The sequence below is a fragment of the Stegastes partitus genome, unplaced genomic scaffold (genome assembly GCF_000690725.1).
Source record: "Stegastes partitus isolate 25-593 unplaced genomic scaffold, Stegastes_partitus-1.0.2 Scaffold653, whole genome shotgun sequence".
NCBI lineage: Eukaryota > Metazoa > Chordata > Actinopteri > Pomacentridae > Stegastes > Stegastes partitus.
Window position 1 is genome coordinate 258,818 of NW_007578384.1, and position 16,834 is coordinate 275,651.

The following is a 16,834-nucleotide window of genomic DNA, read 5'->3' on the forward strand; positions in this document are numbered from 1 at the left end:
ACTTTAACTTACAGTGGAACTTCCTCTGAATGTCCTCTGCAGCAGATTCTTCTGTTTTTCTTTGTTTCTTCCTTATTTCTGCTCAAAGTGAAACACAATCGTTCTCTGTCTTGTTAATATTTTGAGGATGCAGCAATCTTGCATGAAAAATCTTTCATTAAAAGCAGTTTGGGGTTGAATGTTTGCAGTCACCGAAAGCACATATAAGCTAAAATATAAAACATATAAACTAAATATCTGGTGAATGACCTGCACTTGGCTGAACAATATGCCAACAAAAATTAATCATGTTACAATTGCAATACAAATATGTATTTTGATGTAAATAGTATGTTTTTCTATTTCTGTCTTGCTGCAAAAAATATTAAAATGATGTGATATTTTGCTACAATTTGTACTAAACTTGTAGATTATGATTTATAGGCTGATGAATCTCTGTAGCACCACAACACTTCATTTACGATAGTGTTTTGTAACTTAATTTAGCTTTCTCTAAGCATTTCAGCACCTGCAAATGTGGATATTGCAGTTGGATATGTTGTTTACTTGGTAACATTTCAATTAATTGTTCAGCAACAACTTAGAGCTGACATTGGGAATAACATGGACTCATGAACAGAAGGTCCCAGTGATCAAACCATCACTTCTCCCTTTAGGGGGCAACTAACTACCTGCCAGTCAAATTAAATTATTTCCGGCGTCTTGCTAAAATGCAGGCAACAGTTTGCGCAACTTAACAAAATCAAACATGTTTAGACCATGTGGCCCGAGGCTGCTCCCAGACTGGGTGGTTGGTGAATCTGATCGGCTCCACTGAAGCTGCAGTGAAAACTGTGCAGCAACAAGCGGAGAGTGTTGGAATGAGTAAAAGCCTCATATCCAGCAGGAGAAGCAGGTTTCCCCGAAGGCCTGTTGGTTTTGGCAGGATTCTTCCTCTCGCCGCCCTGTTGTTCACTCTTTTCATACACGTTGTCGTCTCTCACTTTGCCCCCTTTGCTCGCTCCTCCTTCGCTCACTTTCTTGTAGAAGAGAAAACACTGGTAAGTGTTAAACTTTATGAAAAGGACGGAGAGTGTGACAGAAAACCAAGATTACCCAGAGGAAGTTTTTAAATCCACTAGTCTTGTCTCCTTGAGGTTCTGTTGTTAAAACAGTGTGAGCTAATGCTGAGCAGATGTGTATTTAGTGTATTGACTCAGTTCTCGTGTGTTTGTGCTGCTGCATACAGTCACACAACCACACAGTCTTTATTTGTCAGGATACATTCATTCTTTTTCACATATTTTTTCTTGTAAATGTCTTGAATAGCTTCTGAATGGAACCACAAGCAGCATACTGGAAACATTTATCTTTAATTAAATCTTCTCATACTTGTTTATATATATATATATATATCTATAGCAATTTATTGCTTTTTTTTCATTCTGCCGTAATTCATAATTCTTTCTCTCACCCTAACTGTAACTAACCGGCTAAAAGTACACAAGAGAGAAAGCAAGATGCAAGAATAGAAAACATTAAAAGCTAAAGAGAAGGGATTTTTAATGTAAGAAAAATGTAAAAAAAAAAGAATAAAACTTAAAAGTACACAAATCACATTAATTACTGTGGGTAACCAGTCTAGGTAAAAACAAGTTTTCATTGCACACACGTGTATAATGACAGTAAAGTATCTTGATTGTTTTCTTTTAACCCTCTGAACCCCAAGCAGTTTCTGGGCATTTTATTGCTCTTGTCACATTTTTACTCACTGTGGACTCATTTTTCACTGCAATATAAAGTCCTGCACCTCGATCAAAGCAGCACAACCATGGCTAGAAGTACCATAAATTCATTTTACAGAAACTGAAACCTAAAATCAATATTTTTTCAAGTGCCCACTAGGGCTGGACCCGACTATTCATGCACTGTGCTGGAATCGGGACATCAATTTTGACCCCCCAGTATGTGTGATTCAGATTCAGCAGTGATCAGTCAGAAATGTAAATGAAGTGATTGTAAAACAAAGACAAGTGCTTAAAAATAATTTTCAATGCTTCCAGATAGCAAGATTAGAGATTTTTAGTCTCGTGTTTGGATGAGAAAGTCCAGAGAAGAGACAGCATCTGAAAGACAACACAGAAGCAGCTGTTCTCATGTGGCAGCTTCACTCGAACAGATAACACACAGTGGGAACTAATTACAGGCTGCTGTTGAGTTTTAGTGATCTGAATCTAACTGCTTGTCTCTTGTTAAGGCCACTATGACTACCACTACGGCTACAAGTCCTACGACATGAAAGACGGACCCTACGGGCAGAAGTTCAGCAACTCGGTGACCTACTACTACGACAACATGAGCAGCAACGACCTTTACTCCGTCGATCAGGACCTGCTGAAGGACTACATCAAGAGGCAGATGTAAGTTCAGCTTCTCTTTTACTTTTGAAATGTGAACCTGGTAACAAATATAAGAGTTTTCTTTGTGTTTGAGTTTTGACCGCTAGATCAAAAATGCAGACGTGCTGTAGAAGTGATGAGCTCCTCATGTCTCTTCTCTGACTAAATATAAGTGGAGAGAACTTTCACAACTCTGATCTCAGCATTGAAGCAAAACAAGGCGAAATAACACAAACTTGCTCTAATTTGACATTTGTGATATGAGTTTGTGCTTTAATTCGACCCGTGCATTGATTCCCTCTCTTCACTAAGGCTGTTTAGCAGCTGGTGCATCATCATCTAGTTTGTTGAATTTTGACAATGAAGGAGCCTATTTTAGATCAGAAAAAACAGTTGGAGAGTGTCATTAAATACGAATGTGAAGGCGTTGGGCTGGGACTATCAAGCTCAATAAGATCTGCCAAAATGTTAAGACCGCCATTTTTTGAAACACCAGAGCAAGCATCTAGTCTAATCCAAAGGAGAACAACTAAAACCAGAGCTTCAGTAACAATTTAAACCATTATTTCACAGAATAAGTAAGATTATAAATTAAGATAAGTTTCCATTTTTCCAACTGAATGACATATTAGAGATGAGTAGTTAAAGGACCATTGGAAAGTTAAATAACTAATTCTTTCTGTGTTTGCTGTTTCTAATAAATGGTGTCATTTGGGTGATTATTTTGGCCTTTGAAACCTGCATCCTGGTTAGTTCTGAGAGTTAACCGCCCTTTAATGTAAATTACATTCCTTCTTGTGTGAATTGGAAGCTGATAAAATATTTCAATCCCATTTGTTCTCCTCCAGATTTGAAGCCTTCTGATTCCGCCTCTAAATTCAGTTTCTTATCATATGTAGGATTTGATTTTAGTCTTTAGTTTTTTAATTATTTGCACAACAAAAGAAACCAAAATTGGAAGGAAGCAAAAACCAGATTAGTGGTAATGATGAGGCCCTTTGTAATTCTTAAGGATTAAAATAAATGTAGTTTTTTTTCCTATTTTGTTCTTATAGTATCATTGAGAGGCCAACTGTATAATCATCTAACTCTAAATATTTAAGTGTTTGCTCAAAGAAATGTGTCAGACTGAGCTGACATGGTTGTTTTGGAGAGCCTCAGTTTTGAGTGAAGTTCATGCTGTTAAAGGCTTATTTCACTTTTTCCATACACACAAATTCCAGCATACAATCACACTCGGATACAAACATTTGTGTCTTTTGCTCTCAACTCAAACCAGTCTGCAGTTAAACTCTGAAGATAAAGACACTGTGTGTGTTGAGACGGTAGTGTTTTTTTTTTTTTTTTTTTAATCACATAACTGAAGCAGCTAACCGTTTCCTTGTGTGTCTCCGTCTTTGAAATCCCGTCAAATCATCTGTTTTTGATTAGGAGTTCTTTGGAAGGCCTTTGTTTACACGTGATGGACAATGTGTGTCTGCTTCCAGTGTTTTCATGAAGAGTTTTCTGTCTTATTAGTGCGTCCCATGATAAAGGCAAATGAGAAAATCGTGAGGAAAAAGCAGCAAATCACAGCAGCCAGTATGTCACTTTATGGTGGATCATGTTGATCGTGTTTTTCTGCGTCCTGCAGCGAATACTACTTCAGTCTGGACAACCTGGAGCGCGACTTCTTCCTGCGGAGGAAGATGGATCAGGAGGGTTTTCTGCCCATCGGCCTCATCGCCAGCTTCCACAGAGTGCAGGCCCTCACCACCGACATCAACCTCATTCTGGAAGTTAGTACTTTACTTGGACTAATTGACTCTGTTTCATAAAATTTGATCTGAGACGATGAATATGGATTAACAGATTCAAAACTAGCCGTAAATTGTATCACAGCAACAGGTGAATGCAGTATTTTAGGAAATTTTCTCTTGTTTACCTGAAAGCAGACAATTAAAAGGCAAAATAGTCTAGGAAAATAGAGTGAGGTACAGTTCCAGGTAAAATCACAGAAATATATTTGCTCTTAAAAGATAGACACGGGGGGAAAATCTGATTTTAAACAAAAGCAAAGAAAGGTTATTAAGCATCTTGTATAGCAGTGAACAGACTGCATCAGATTTGAAGAAACAGCTGAATAAGAGGTGTTTTTTGCAGCAATAGTTTGACCTTTTGGGGAAGTTTTTAATTAACCCTGTGCCACATTCACTTGCACACAACCAGCAGAGACTCGGGAAAGTTACTGGCCAAGAAATAGCTGTGAATCTGTCAGTTTTTGCACAGAATAATCAAACAAGATAAAAACATGTAAATTGGTGACCTTTACATTGGCTGGTATGAGGATTTTGTGACCACTGGGGGGAGCCAGCCCAGCTGTTACCCTGCTGTTTCCAGTCTCTATGCTAAGCTAACTGGCTGTAGCTTCATGTTTAGAGTGCTGTCAGTCTTCTTGTTTATGTCCCATTTCATTTGTCTCAGTTGAGCAATTCACTGCAGCATCATTAAACAGCGCTACTGTGACCTACTTTTCACGCCTCCTTTTATTTATGATCTGTGGTTTGAGTCTTGACTGAAGCTCACAATCACTTATTTCTTTACGACTTCAGAAAGGTTAAACAAACACATCAGGTTAATTAATTTTCTTTTTCCTCATTTGTGAAAGTCTGTGTGACGACGAACCAAACTCTTACCTAACATGCAATTTAAAAAAAAGTTAGCTTTTTTTGGTCTGGAACAAGAAAAACTGAACTTACAGGTCTGAAAGTGACCAATAGCTATTTACGTTTGGTTGGCAATGTGACAAACAAATAAATTAGAGGTTATGTTGTTTTAAACATTCGGCGGCATGTTGGCTCATTTTTAAGATCTAGATGTGATGATATTAAAAATCTGTTTCCTCGCACCTTGATCTAAAGCTACAGATCACCTCTGAACACTACGATTATGTAGCTGTATCAGTTTATGTCCTTATATAAAAGACTAACAGACTCCTCTTCTCTCCTGTCAGGCTTTGAAGGACAGTAAAGAAGTGGAGGTGATCGACATGAAGATCCGTCGGAAGGTGGATCCAGAGAAGTGGCCACTGCCGGGCCTGAATGTGCCTAATCACACCCACACCGACTTCTCCCAGCTCATCAACTGTCCCGAGTTCGTGCCCAGACAGGCGACCGAGGAGCCCAGAGGTGAGCGCTCCGACCTGCTGTTAGTGAAGCTGCACTGTTGGGAAAGCAAAGTCCATTTTATTAATTTGCTTTAAGGTTTTTAACATGCTGGGGCAGACTTTTAATGTTGACCTACTTGTTCTGCATCATCACTTTGTGGTTGAATCTTTGGTGTTAGTAATCAGATGGAATGTTGTTTGTTGCTGCTTTATCCGCTGCAGGGTCTCCCAGAGCCTCCACACCAGTGCAGCATCGCACCAAGACTGACTCAGACATCTCCAACCTCAAGACGATGCCCAAGGGCCTCTCCGCCAGCCTCCCCGACCTGGACTCAGAGTCCTGGATCGAGGTCAAGAAGAGGCCCAGACCTTCCCCAGCCAGACCCAAGGTCAGCATGGAGAAGGTGAAACCAACCAGAAAGTTCTAGTGAAGATTAGGAAGGAAGTGGATCAGCATGTGCAGCTGTGTGCTGTAGCTCTGAAGCCCTTCTGTAATCACATTATGTCATTATAATAAGTTTTCTGTTGAGCGGTTTTACATTGTCAGGGATGAGTCTTAGATGAAATCTTTTTAATGTTAATATTTCCATTTGAAGTTAATTACTACAAAAACTGATTTAAACTATGTGATTTTAATAATTAAAAAATACCGAACAGTCTATGTTTGCAGCTTCTCCAATGTTGGGATTTGCAGCTTTTAATTTTTTTCTCATTTTAAACTGAATATATTTTGAACATATATTCAGACAAAATAAATTATGTCGTTATACCAACTTGGGCCCTGGAAAACGTGATGCATGTGATTTTTCAGGCATGGCCGCACAAAGAATTTAAAGAGCTAATCCTTCATTAACTGATGATGAAAATAATTAAGTAGCAGCCCTGAAAACAATTTCGTTGTGCTGGCAAGTAGCCATCATTGGATTTCATCTTCACAGCCACACACAGAAGGGTTTTTATTTAATTTCAGTGTGAAACATTCAACTCATCTGTTGTTTTTGCATTTTTGCACAAAAAAACCTGTTTAATTTGTCATTTTATTCATTGCACATCCGTCTCCATTCCTTCATCTTCCACCTCCTCCTTCCTTCTTGGCTGGTTGACTGATGTAGGCCCCCTCATTGCAGCAGCAACAACAACAGCAGCAACAGCAGAAGGAAAAAGAAGATGTGATTCGCTCCCCGGTGCCTCAGCCCGGCTCCTCGCCCTCCCCTGCTACCTCAGGAAACAAGGTGAGTAAGAAAATCTGACTGTTATGTCATGTGTGCTGATTCTTCAGGTCATTCTCTTGAGAATTAAATCTCTTTTTCACAACTAATTTGAGAACAACATTGTTTCTTCTTCTCAAAACTTTGAATTATTTTAATGTTTTTTATGAAGTTGCAGCCACAGATATTATTGTCTGTTAAGTCAGTTAATTGTTTAGTAAAACTGTGAAAAAGGAGTCTCCTGAAGCCTAACATAAGGTCTTAATGTTGCTCATTTTGCCTAAAAGCTCCTACATTCCTCTTAATATTCCATTTACATGCATTATACTCATTCTCTGAACTCCAAGCAGTTTCTGGGTGTTTTTTTAATGTATTCAGTGCAGTAAAGCAAAGATATGGCATAAATCATAAAAGAGAAAAAAATAAATGTTGATTTTCTTCTATTATTAATTTTACATAAACAGGGGGAAAAAACTGGAATCAACATGTACAACATTTTTCCAAGTGTCCGCACATTTTTGTCACATTACTGTTGGTCACAGCTGAGTCACGAATAGCTTCTCAGATGCAGGGAGAAGAGGATAATTTTTGTTTTTTAAAGAATCAGATTATTGAATTTTGTATTTTTATTTTTTTTGAATTTCTTAAATGAGGCATGTAGAATAAAGGGATTTTGATGAAATGTCACAATTGTAGGCTTAGCCATGATGAGTTTAGTGATTGTGGGAAAGTTTTGCTAATTTTTTTAAAGCGCAAACCTGCCATTTACACCTGCCTTTAGAGGGTATAAAACTGTTTTTGCACTTTAGGGAATGTGGAAGTCAGCTGGTCTTCTATATACACACCTCATACAGGATGCTGTTAATTATTGATTCATAATATTTCCTGTCAGAAATCTGTAACTGCAGTGATCAAAGTTCTAACATTTTTGTGTTTGGTTTTGATCAGGACGGAGCAGAACAAGACGAACCGGAGGAGCTGGACTTCATGTTTGACGAGGAGATGGAGCAGATGGACGGACGCCGCAACACCTTCACCGACTGGTCGGATGAGGACACGGACGGCGAGATTGACGACCACGACGTCAACAAGATCCTGATCGTGACGCAGACGCCACCGTACCTGAGGAAGCACCCGGGAGGCGACCGCACAGGACACCACACGTCTCGCGCCAAGCTGACCAGTGAACTGGCCAAAGTGATCAACGACGGGCTCTTCTACTACGAGCAGGACCTGTGGGACGACACGTACGAGCCGGAGTACGCCACCATCAAGGTGAGCACAATCATTCAACCTTCACTGTTTTTGCTGTGGTGCATTATGAGATCTGTCCACAAGCTGCTGGAAAACACACTCTGAAGGCAACACAACCTGCGTCGATACATAACTCAAGACTTCTGACAGCTTCCACGTTACGTCAGTCATATTGGAGGTGTTTCTGCCGAAGGCCAGGTGACAAGTAGGTTTGTTCTCCTTCAGTTAGAGCTGTTTCTGGATATGGAAACAGGACAGAAAATTTTTTTTGTTTGGTTTTTTGTTACCGCGGCTGCCCATTGTTGTATTGTTGGACTCTTTGTGGGACCTTCACGTGCTCGCCGGCACACGTCCAGCGGCGTGTGGAACAGAGGACGCTTGTTTATAAATAAACCCCACATACAAGGCCTCGGCCTGAGGGGTCGAACTGACGGGCCGCAGGGGGAGTCGAAGATGGACGCTCAGAGATCTGAGGAGACATGGTGGAACGAAGGGGCGAGCGTGAGTCAAGATGTTCAAACAGGAAGAGGATTCGTTTTCCGAGTTTTCTAACTGAGCTGTTGTTGTAGGAGGGACAAAGGTGTTGTTTACAGGAGGTGTTCACCTGTGGAAACTTCAGGGTGTGTGTTGATGTGACCTGCTGCTTGTTGCACTCATGTCAGATCAGTGAGAGATATGAGGGTGAAAAGAGTGTTTCTGGCAGCCATGTTTTGCTGCTGCATCTCAGTGTCCAGACTGCTGCAGATCAGGTCTGTGGATGATCCACGTAGGAACATTTGACATGATGCGCCACGTTTTTTTATTTATTTTGTTATTTTTTAATCATGAGATTTTTCTTAACTGTCTGTGATAACAATCCTGAGTTTCAGCAGTGTGAAATGAAGACATTTGTGTCAGAGTTTACGGGAAAATTCTGTAAAAAAAAATATTTATGCTGTTATTACAGTTCTTTGGTCCTCAATATCCAGTTAGAACCAAAAAGATAAATCCTCGTGCCTCTTACTGAAGCATTTAGTGTAATTTAGAGATCTCATCCTGTCAGAGGTTTTCTCTGGTCGTCACATTAACACCTGATCTTCTTATTTTTACAGCAAGAGGTGGAGAACTTCAAGAAGGTCCACTTGATCAGCCGCGAACAGTTTGACTGCTTGACCCCTGAACCCCCAGTCGACCCCAACCAGGAAGTCCCACCAGGTCCCCCACGCCCCCAGCAGAGTAAGGACACACAAACACATGTAAAGACATGTTGGTGCAGCAGATCTTACTGGATCAATGTAGGAAATAAGACAAAACACACTTCTGCTGTGCCAAATATTGTATTTTTTTTTTTACTTGTCACCCACATTTATTGTGATAAACTGGTCACTTTTATGCCTTCAAGCGTCAAAAATTAATTAAATGACACATTTTCTAAATGAAGAAAGTGGATTTAAAATTTAGTGAAACTACTCTCAACTTCTGTTGAACATTTTCTGTCTGAATGACCTCTTATCACGCATCACTGCAACAAATGATTGTGGAAGTCTTTCCCACTGATGGGCCTTGATGTGGTTCAAATATGGTCTTAGAACAAAGTTATTCTGTGTTAGTCTCCGTTTAACAAGAACATCTTACAGTCCTTCACATTTAATGAAGCTTCACTTTATCGAACACCAATTCCAGAAAACATATTAGAAATTCTTATTTAAACTTGCAGACACTCTGCTCTTTGATTCTTCTGCAGTTTAGTCAACAGCTGGGGTTTTGCTGCTCACTGTAGTCTGTTATCATCTCACTGAGGAATAAATGAAGCTATTGGATCACTGGCATTACATTGTCTTTTTACAAGCGTCAAGAGTTTTGTTTCAGTACACTGAAAGAGCAAAACATTGTAGTGTCTGCTTGGAAAATGAAGTGGTTCGAGGATCCATGTGAAGCGTGAACACTTTACGTTTTTGTTGCTTCCTTAGCTAATCCATTCTCTCCCGTCTTCAGTCCCCACAGATGCTTTGGCAAACAAACTCTTCGGTGCCCCCGAGCCCTCCTCGATAGCTCGCTCACTCCCAACTACCGTGCCTGACTCGCCCAACTACCGCAGTGCCCGGACGCCGCGCACACCTCGCACGCCTCACCGGAAAGACCAGACCATGACGCCGCGCTTCTACCCGGTGGTGAAGGAAAGTCGGCCCGTCGATGCCAAGGTAAGACTGAGTCTGGATGAAATGAGTATCCTTTAAGAGAGCTACTTCCTGGTTTTATTACAAAAAAAAAACTAAACAACTAAACTTTGTTGCTGGTTGCTGACATGTTGATTTACTTTGTGTCCTTTCCAGACGCCCAGAAAGAGGAAGACCCGACACAGCTCCAACCCGCCCATGGAGTGTCACGTCGGCTGGGTGATGGACTCCAGAGAGCATCGCTCCCGTACCGCCTCCGTCAGGTGAGACTCTTAAATCCATTTTGATAAAACTTGACAAAAATACTAAATCTGCCAAAATGCAGCTTTTGTCACCAATTGTGATGAAATACATCAAAAGTAAGTCAAAGTCTAGAATATACATGTCATATTGCACTGACTGTCAGTTTTCATTGTGTTTAAAATAATATAGAAGGTGTTAATACATCCAGTATCTTGTCACACAAAGAAAAGCGCTGCGTATAATGTACCAGGAAGGGCTTCGGATCTTTATTCTAGGAAACTATGAAGCAAATAAAACTTGAATTTGTGCTGAAGAAAACCAGATATTTTGTATTTGTGAGTTAACTTGGGTTAAGAACTCGGCCAACATAATATATCTGCTGAAACTGGCTTAGTGTAGATATAGTTATTTATATACCAGACAATGACTAATGACAGGTTGAATACAGAAACCATAAAAATGTCAACAACAACAACAAAAACAAAAGACTAGAAATTGTGCACCAGTTTATTTTTTTAACTGTCTCAATCAGTACTTTTCCTGGTCACGAGTTTTTATAGCAAATTTAAAGGATCTTCATCAAAAACTGTAATTTTTGGGGGAAAAAATACAAATAACCAATAAATTTATCAGAAGTGTTAAACTTGAATAAATCTATCAGAATAAATGTTTCTAAAAAAATCCACTTCCCTTTTGGCTTCAGTATTTTCATTAGGTTGTTTAATAAAGGCCTGACCCTCCTAAAATAATAAGTAATATATAGTTTAGAGCCCTCAGAACAAACATGGGTTTAAGAAGAAGCAGCTTACATGCAACTTACGTGAATCTCTCACATGTAGTTATCGTTACAGATCAGTGATTTCAAGTTGAGGCTTTAAAACTGTAACATAAAGGGTTTTGTGAGTGTTAAAATAAAACTGCAGACAGTGAAGGAACACTCAGGACTCCCCAACTGAAGGAGTTCTAATGTTTGATGTGATTGTGCTCATTCTCTGTTCTAAACTCGCTCCACTTTTCTGCCCTCAGTTCCAATGCGAGTCCGTCAGAGGGAACTCCTGCTCTGGGCAACATCGGCTGCACGCCTCAGTCCCTCCCCAAGTTCCAGCACCCGTCACACGAGCTGCTCAAGGAGAACGGCTTCACGCAACACGTTTACCACAAGTATCGCCGGCGCTGCCTAAATGGTGCGTTTGTCCTTTTACTAGATGTCACTAAAATCCTGCTCAGAGATTATTTCACAGTATTTTTTAAACATGAAGTGATTCTTGATGCTTTTGTTTGTAAGCTACACTGACCACTTACGCGCTCTCCTCTCCACCAATCACAGAGCGGAAGCGGCTGGGAATTGGCCAGTCACAGGAGATGAACACACTCTTCCGCTTCTGGTCATTTTTCCTGCGAGATCACTTCAACAGGAAGATGTACGAGGAGTTCAGGCAGCTGGTGGTCGAGGACGGGAAAGAAGGATACAGGTACGAGCTTCTACCACGGACGGAGGGAGGCTCTGGAAAGCAGGCGATACTTAGATGTCAGTAACAGGAGGCGCGTCTGAATTCAGCTCCTGAACACTTTTCCCACCATGTGTTGCAGGTACGGTTTGGAGTGCTTGTTCAGGTACTACAGCTACGGTCTGGAGAAGAAGTTCAGGCCGGACATCTTCAAGGACTTCCAGGAGGAAACCACAAAAGACTACGAAGCTGGTGAGCAAACATCTCACTGTGGAGGCACCAATCATAATCTATGATGTCCGAGTTCTTCTACGGAGCAGGATTCACTTTCAGACGCACCTAATTGCCTTTTTCTGTCTCCTGATCACAGGCCAGCTTTACGGTCTGGAGAAGTTCTGGGCTTTCCTCAAATACTCTAAAGCCAAGACCTTGGAGATCGACCCCAAGCTGCAGGAGTATCTGAGCAAGTTCAAACGTCTGGAAGACTTCAGAATTGACGTAAGTGGATTATTCTTTAAGGCTTGTCGGGTTACGCACAAACCACCTGGTCATTTGATAGTGTGAATAATAAAGGAAAAGTCTAAAAAACTCTATTTAAGACCTTGAAGTGGTCACTGCTGCTTCACTGACATCTGTTAGATTTGGCAGTTTAAAATGTGAAGTTTAATTTCAGGACTAATGAGGCTTTTCAGGTAAAAAAGGTAGAATGTAGCTCCTAATATTTGAAAAGAAGATTGATGTTGAGAGATTAAATATCAAAATCAATAAAGGATTCCTTTTAGGTCACTTGACATCCTGAGCAGGACGTGTGTGATCTTTTATTTTATATAAATGCTAATAAAACATTGAGCAGAACTGAAGCTGTTTCTGTGACGACACCAAATAAAACTTAACTTATAACTCTGTAATTACGACGATCATGACAGTTCATCTGTCTGCATCACAAACTAAAACATTTGGTAAACGTAGTCTTGCACAGCCAGACGTATCTACACAGCACAATGGTTTGACTGCAAATAATTATCTTCTGCTGTAGTCTGTATTTCTTTAAACCAGTTTCAGTCATCTTGGACAGTGTCAAGCTGACAGTGCAGCGATGGTGTCCCTGTAGAGTAGTGAAGCGTTTTGGTGGAAAATCTGCAATAAAATGGCTAACTCATCCTAAACACAAGCACCCTGCCTGATTGCTGCATCCAGATCCTCAGTTTGGTAGTTTCCAGCTCCGAAGTTGTTCTTGTTGCTTCCTGTAGCTTTTGAAAATAGTAACAGACAAATAGTGGAGGGAAATGAGAAAGCTGCATTAATTACACACCGGAAACAGCAGGCGTATACCCGAGGTCAGACTCAGATAAACCCAGTTTTCCTAAGATGTGTTTGTCTAAAGTGATTGTTTCTGGTTCCAGCCGCCGATGGAGGAAGGAGGCCGCAGAAGACACTCGTCCAGCGGGGACGGTCGCCGCCGGCATCCCTCTCTGCCATCCAGCCGGCCCCACAGCCAGGCCAGCTCCGGCCCCACCGCCAAGGACGATGCCAAACCCAGCAGCCAGAAAGCCCCCGCCTCCACCGCCGACCCCGCCCCAGATGCCAAGACACTGAAGTAACTCCACAAACACTCGGATCAACTCAACCACGTCTGCAAGTCGCCGGTTCTCTCTGCGCCACAGGAAGGGGAGGGGCATCCAGTTCTTCATTCAAGCATGAGTTTCAGTTTTTTTACTTCTTTTTTTTTTTGCCTCTGGCAACTTTTGAGAAATAAGGAGGATAAATAATTAATACGGCTCAGTTTATCGATTATTTTGAAGAACTTTTTGTCTTAATGAGGCAATGAACAGATGAGGTGTCAAACACTTATTTTTCTTTACAAACGTTTCCAGTCCACACGGTGGATGGTTTTGATTTAATATCTTGGATATTATTTTTTTTTCTTCATGTTGACCCCCCTCTCTGTCACTGGGACCCTCTTTGATCGTCACTGTCCTGCTGGCTGGAACATGTTTGATTCCTCGCCCAGATCTCAGATTAATGATTATTATTTCCGCAGCGTGAGGTGCGATTGGAGACGTGGAAATAGTTTGAAAACGACTGAGTATCTGTTGCGGCCCGCCGGTGGCCGCACTGCTCCCGACATCCAGCCGGACCAAAGTGGTTTGAACCGAGCGACATTTCCATCCGCAGGGCCCCGAGTGCTCTCAGTCGAGGGGCTAAAAATGAGAAATATTTGATTTACTTTATGGCTGGACATCGAGGGGAAAATAGTAAAGAACCAAATGATTAAAAAAAAGAGAGAAAAGACTTGTATCAACCCCTCACTTTGGACAAGATCATTGAAAGTTGCCTTATTTTAATGGTTTTACTGCTTCTAACTCGTGCCCGCCACCTTATCGTCGATTGTACAGCATCAAAATCACCCGTATATCTCGTCACCGTTTCCAGCAGCCGCCACCAGGTGGCGCTTCGCCTGCCAAACTGTTGTCCATCCCCCCCTTCACTCCCCTCCGTCACCTTTTCTGAACTGTCTTCCAAGTGTCATTCAGTCTGTTACAAGTCCTGTAATTCTTCCCCGTGTTTGCAAGTCGTGGCTTTTTGTGCTGAAACACGTCAACCTGATGGAAGTGCGTCGCCTTTTCCTCCCACCCGACCAGAAAAAAAGAAGAAAAAGAAAAAACTGCAGCGAGGTGGAGAGTCAGAAGGGAGATGATCTTCCTTTGGGTGCTTCCTGACTTTCCTCCTCCGCCTCCCCGGTCAGACGAGCTGCATCCATCCGTTCATCCATCCATCCATCAGTCGACCATCAGCGACGCTACAGGACTGGAATCATCAATCTGGATTACTTGAAGAAGCGATGGTGATGAGGAGGGCCGTCGTGCTCCGTCGCAGGTGCTCTGGGTGGAGACACTAACAAGGCTCAGACATTTTTTGGCCTCTGGCTTCACCGTTTGACCGAAGTTCGCTCGGCCGACCCGCTGCTCCACAAGGCCTGATCGGGCCTCACGGCTTCCCACCTCTTCTGGTTTCACACAAGCATCAGTTCCAGGCAGGTACAGATGTAGCGCCGGCTGAAACCTCCACGTCCTGCCTCGCTGGGGACGAAAACTCAAGACTGAATTGTTTGTTCACACTCTTCCTTCAGTGTGGATTATAAAGTCTTTCTCTGACTCCAGAACTGATGATATCAAACAGAAGAGTGATTTTTTTTTCTTCCTCCTCCACTAATGTAAATGTGAATTTGACAGATGAAGAGAAATGATTACAGCTCCCTGCTACTTGTTTTATTGTTTATAGAACAGATGATATATTTGCCTTACAAGTGTACGTACGCTAACGTTTTCTTTTTTTTTCTCCCTTTTTTAAAAAAAGAAATGGTCTCATGATTATCTTAATGCTTTTTAATTTGCTGTGTTTCTAGTGTTAAGCTGGAGGTGGGCTTCGTGTCAGGCTGTTAAAACGACTGTGGATTTCAGAAACGGGAACAAAGTTCACAACGCAAAAGGGAAAGTTGACATCAGGTCTTCAGTGTAAAAGCTAAAATCTGCAAGCCGATAGTGTTTCATGTTGAAATCAGTTAACTTTACGCCAAATTGAGAGCAAACATTTCCAACGATGAGCTGTTACAATCGCTTCCACTGATTATTAAAGCTTCAGCCTCCAGTTTTTCTACAAGTAGTTTGTGTTCAAAGTCTAAAAGAAAAAAGAAAAAAAAAGCATAAAAACGATTTAAATTTTGGGGTTTGAATTGAACTAGTAGTTGGTAAAGTTCTGAAAACTAAATCATAAGTCTTAAAACACACATGGAAATCCACATGTGAAAGTAAATGACCTATTCTCTGTCTCTCTATCCTGTTGTTGGTTGCTTTTTTTTTTTTTTTTTTTGCTTCCTTTTGAGGAATTAGTTGGAAAAAGCCTGACACATTTAGATGAAGCTGTATTTGGACACCTGTGCCTGTTTCTTTCTTTTCTTTAAGTCTTTGCTAATAAGGATTCAGCCTGTTTTGATGTTCCAGAGGTTGGATGTCACGTTGTCCTGTCAGTGTTTTTCAGTTTCTTCCTTGAAATCCAGAAGTTGTTGGACATGAAAATGCAAAGTGAAGCTGTATTTGCTTTTTTTTTTTTTTTTTTCCTCTTCCTTTTAAGTTTTTGTTGGTTTATCTTCAGGGAGATTTGGATCAGTTTCAGAGGCGCACAGTCGATGCATCAAAGTGTTTACTGGAGGTTTAAAGATGGAAAAAAACTAAGAGCTACAACATATTCAGAACAGAAAACTCACCGTGAAACCGGCAAAGCTGGACGCAGACACCCCCGCCTCATGGGGGGGCCTTTTTTCCTTGGATCCTCCCTCTAATGTGATTATCACCTGCCACCACCTGTCACTGGACATTTTGGGGGATTCAGGTGGTTTTGGGAGTTTTCAGCCTTCTCTATCAGCATTGAACTGCTGCTAGCTGTCCAAACAAACTCTAGGGGGCGCCGCCTGCTCCGCTCGCCAAGTTTTAAACCGGCTTGGACGGACGGACGGACACTGGAGAGATGAAAGTCGGACGTTGGGGAAGGAAAGGAGGAGCAGAAAACGAGAAAGGAAAGAGAGGAAGAGCCCGACTGGGGTTTGCGATGTTGCTCAGAGGAATATGGCTGGTTATGATGTCTGGAGACTGAAAAAAAAAAAAAAAAAGGACAAAATTCCATAAAGCCATATGAATAAGAAATAACTGTATATGAACCATTTAAATAGTTCATTACATTACAATATCGTAGGCTTGTCATGAGGAAAAAAAGATGAAAACGAGGAAAAATGGAACAAAAAAAATATATAAAATGGAAAAATGTAAAATACTTGAATGAGATCTTGTATTATAACATTTAATATTCATAATATCTGCTTTGTAGGCTGACGTGATTCGCTATTAGTGTTATTTGTAATTTGTAGTAATTATGCTTTTCCTTAATAAAGAAAAAAAACACAAAATGGACAAAAAAACCTCAAAACACCGGCTGCCGTGTGATCATT

At 41.1% G+C, this 16,834-nt stretch overlaps 1 protein-coding gene across 4 annotated transcripts in view; it reads left to right on the forward strand.

Annotated features, from left to right (window-relative positions):
* larp1 (La ribonucleoprotein 1, translational regulator) overlaps positions 1-16,812 on the forward strand; it is a 62,197-nt gene extending 45,385 nt beyond the window's left edge. For 2 of the 4 annotated variants that reach the window (XM_008290048.1, XM_008290051.1), the window contains 14 exons: positions 2,237-2,399; positions 4,012-4,156; positions 5,371-5,545; positions 5,746-5,927; positions 6,636-6,755; positions 7,680-8,006; positions 9,077-9,200; positions 9,960-10,165; positions 10,298-10,404; positions 11,411-11,568; positions 11,712-11,856; positions 11,975-12,084; positions 12,203-12,330; positions 13,236-16,812. In XM_008290048.1, the coding sequence (XP_008288270.1) occupies positions 2,237-2,399; positions 4,012-4,156; positions 5,371-5,545; positions 5,746-5,927; positions 6,636-6,755; positions 7,680-8,006; positions 9,077-9,200; positions 9,960-10,165; positions 10,298-10,404; positions 11,411-11,568; positions 11,712-11,856; positions 11,975-12,084; positions 12,203-12,330; positions 13,236-13,433 (2,288 nt within the window). In that variant the 3' untranslated portion in view covers positions 13,434-16,812. The remainder of the gene's footprint in view (positions 1-2,236; positions 2,400-4,011; positions 4,157-5,370; positions 5,546-5,745; positions 5,928-6,635; positions 6,756-7,679; positions 8,007-9,076; positions 9,201-9,959; positions 10,166-10,297; positions 10,405-11,410; positions 11,569-11,711; positions 11,857-11,974; positions 12,085-12,202; positions 12,331-13,235) is intronic. The other 2 variants (XM_008290049.1, XM_008290050.1) reach the window with 2 other exon arrangements.
* Positions 16,813-16,834: the final 22 nt, after the last annotated feature.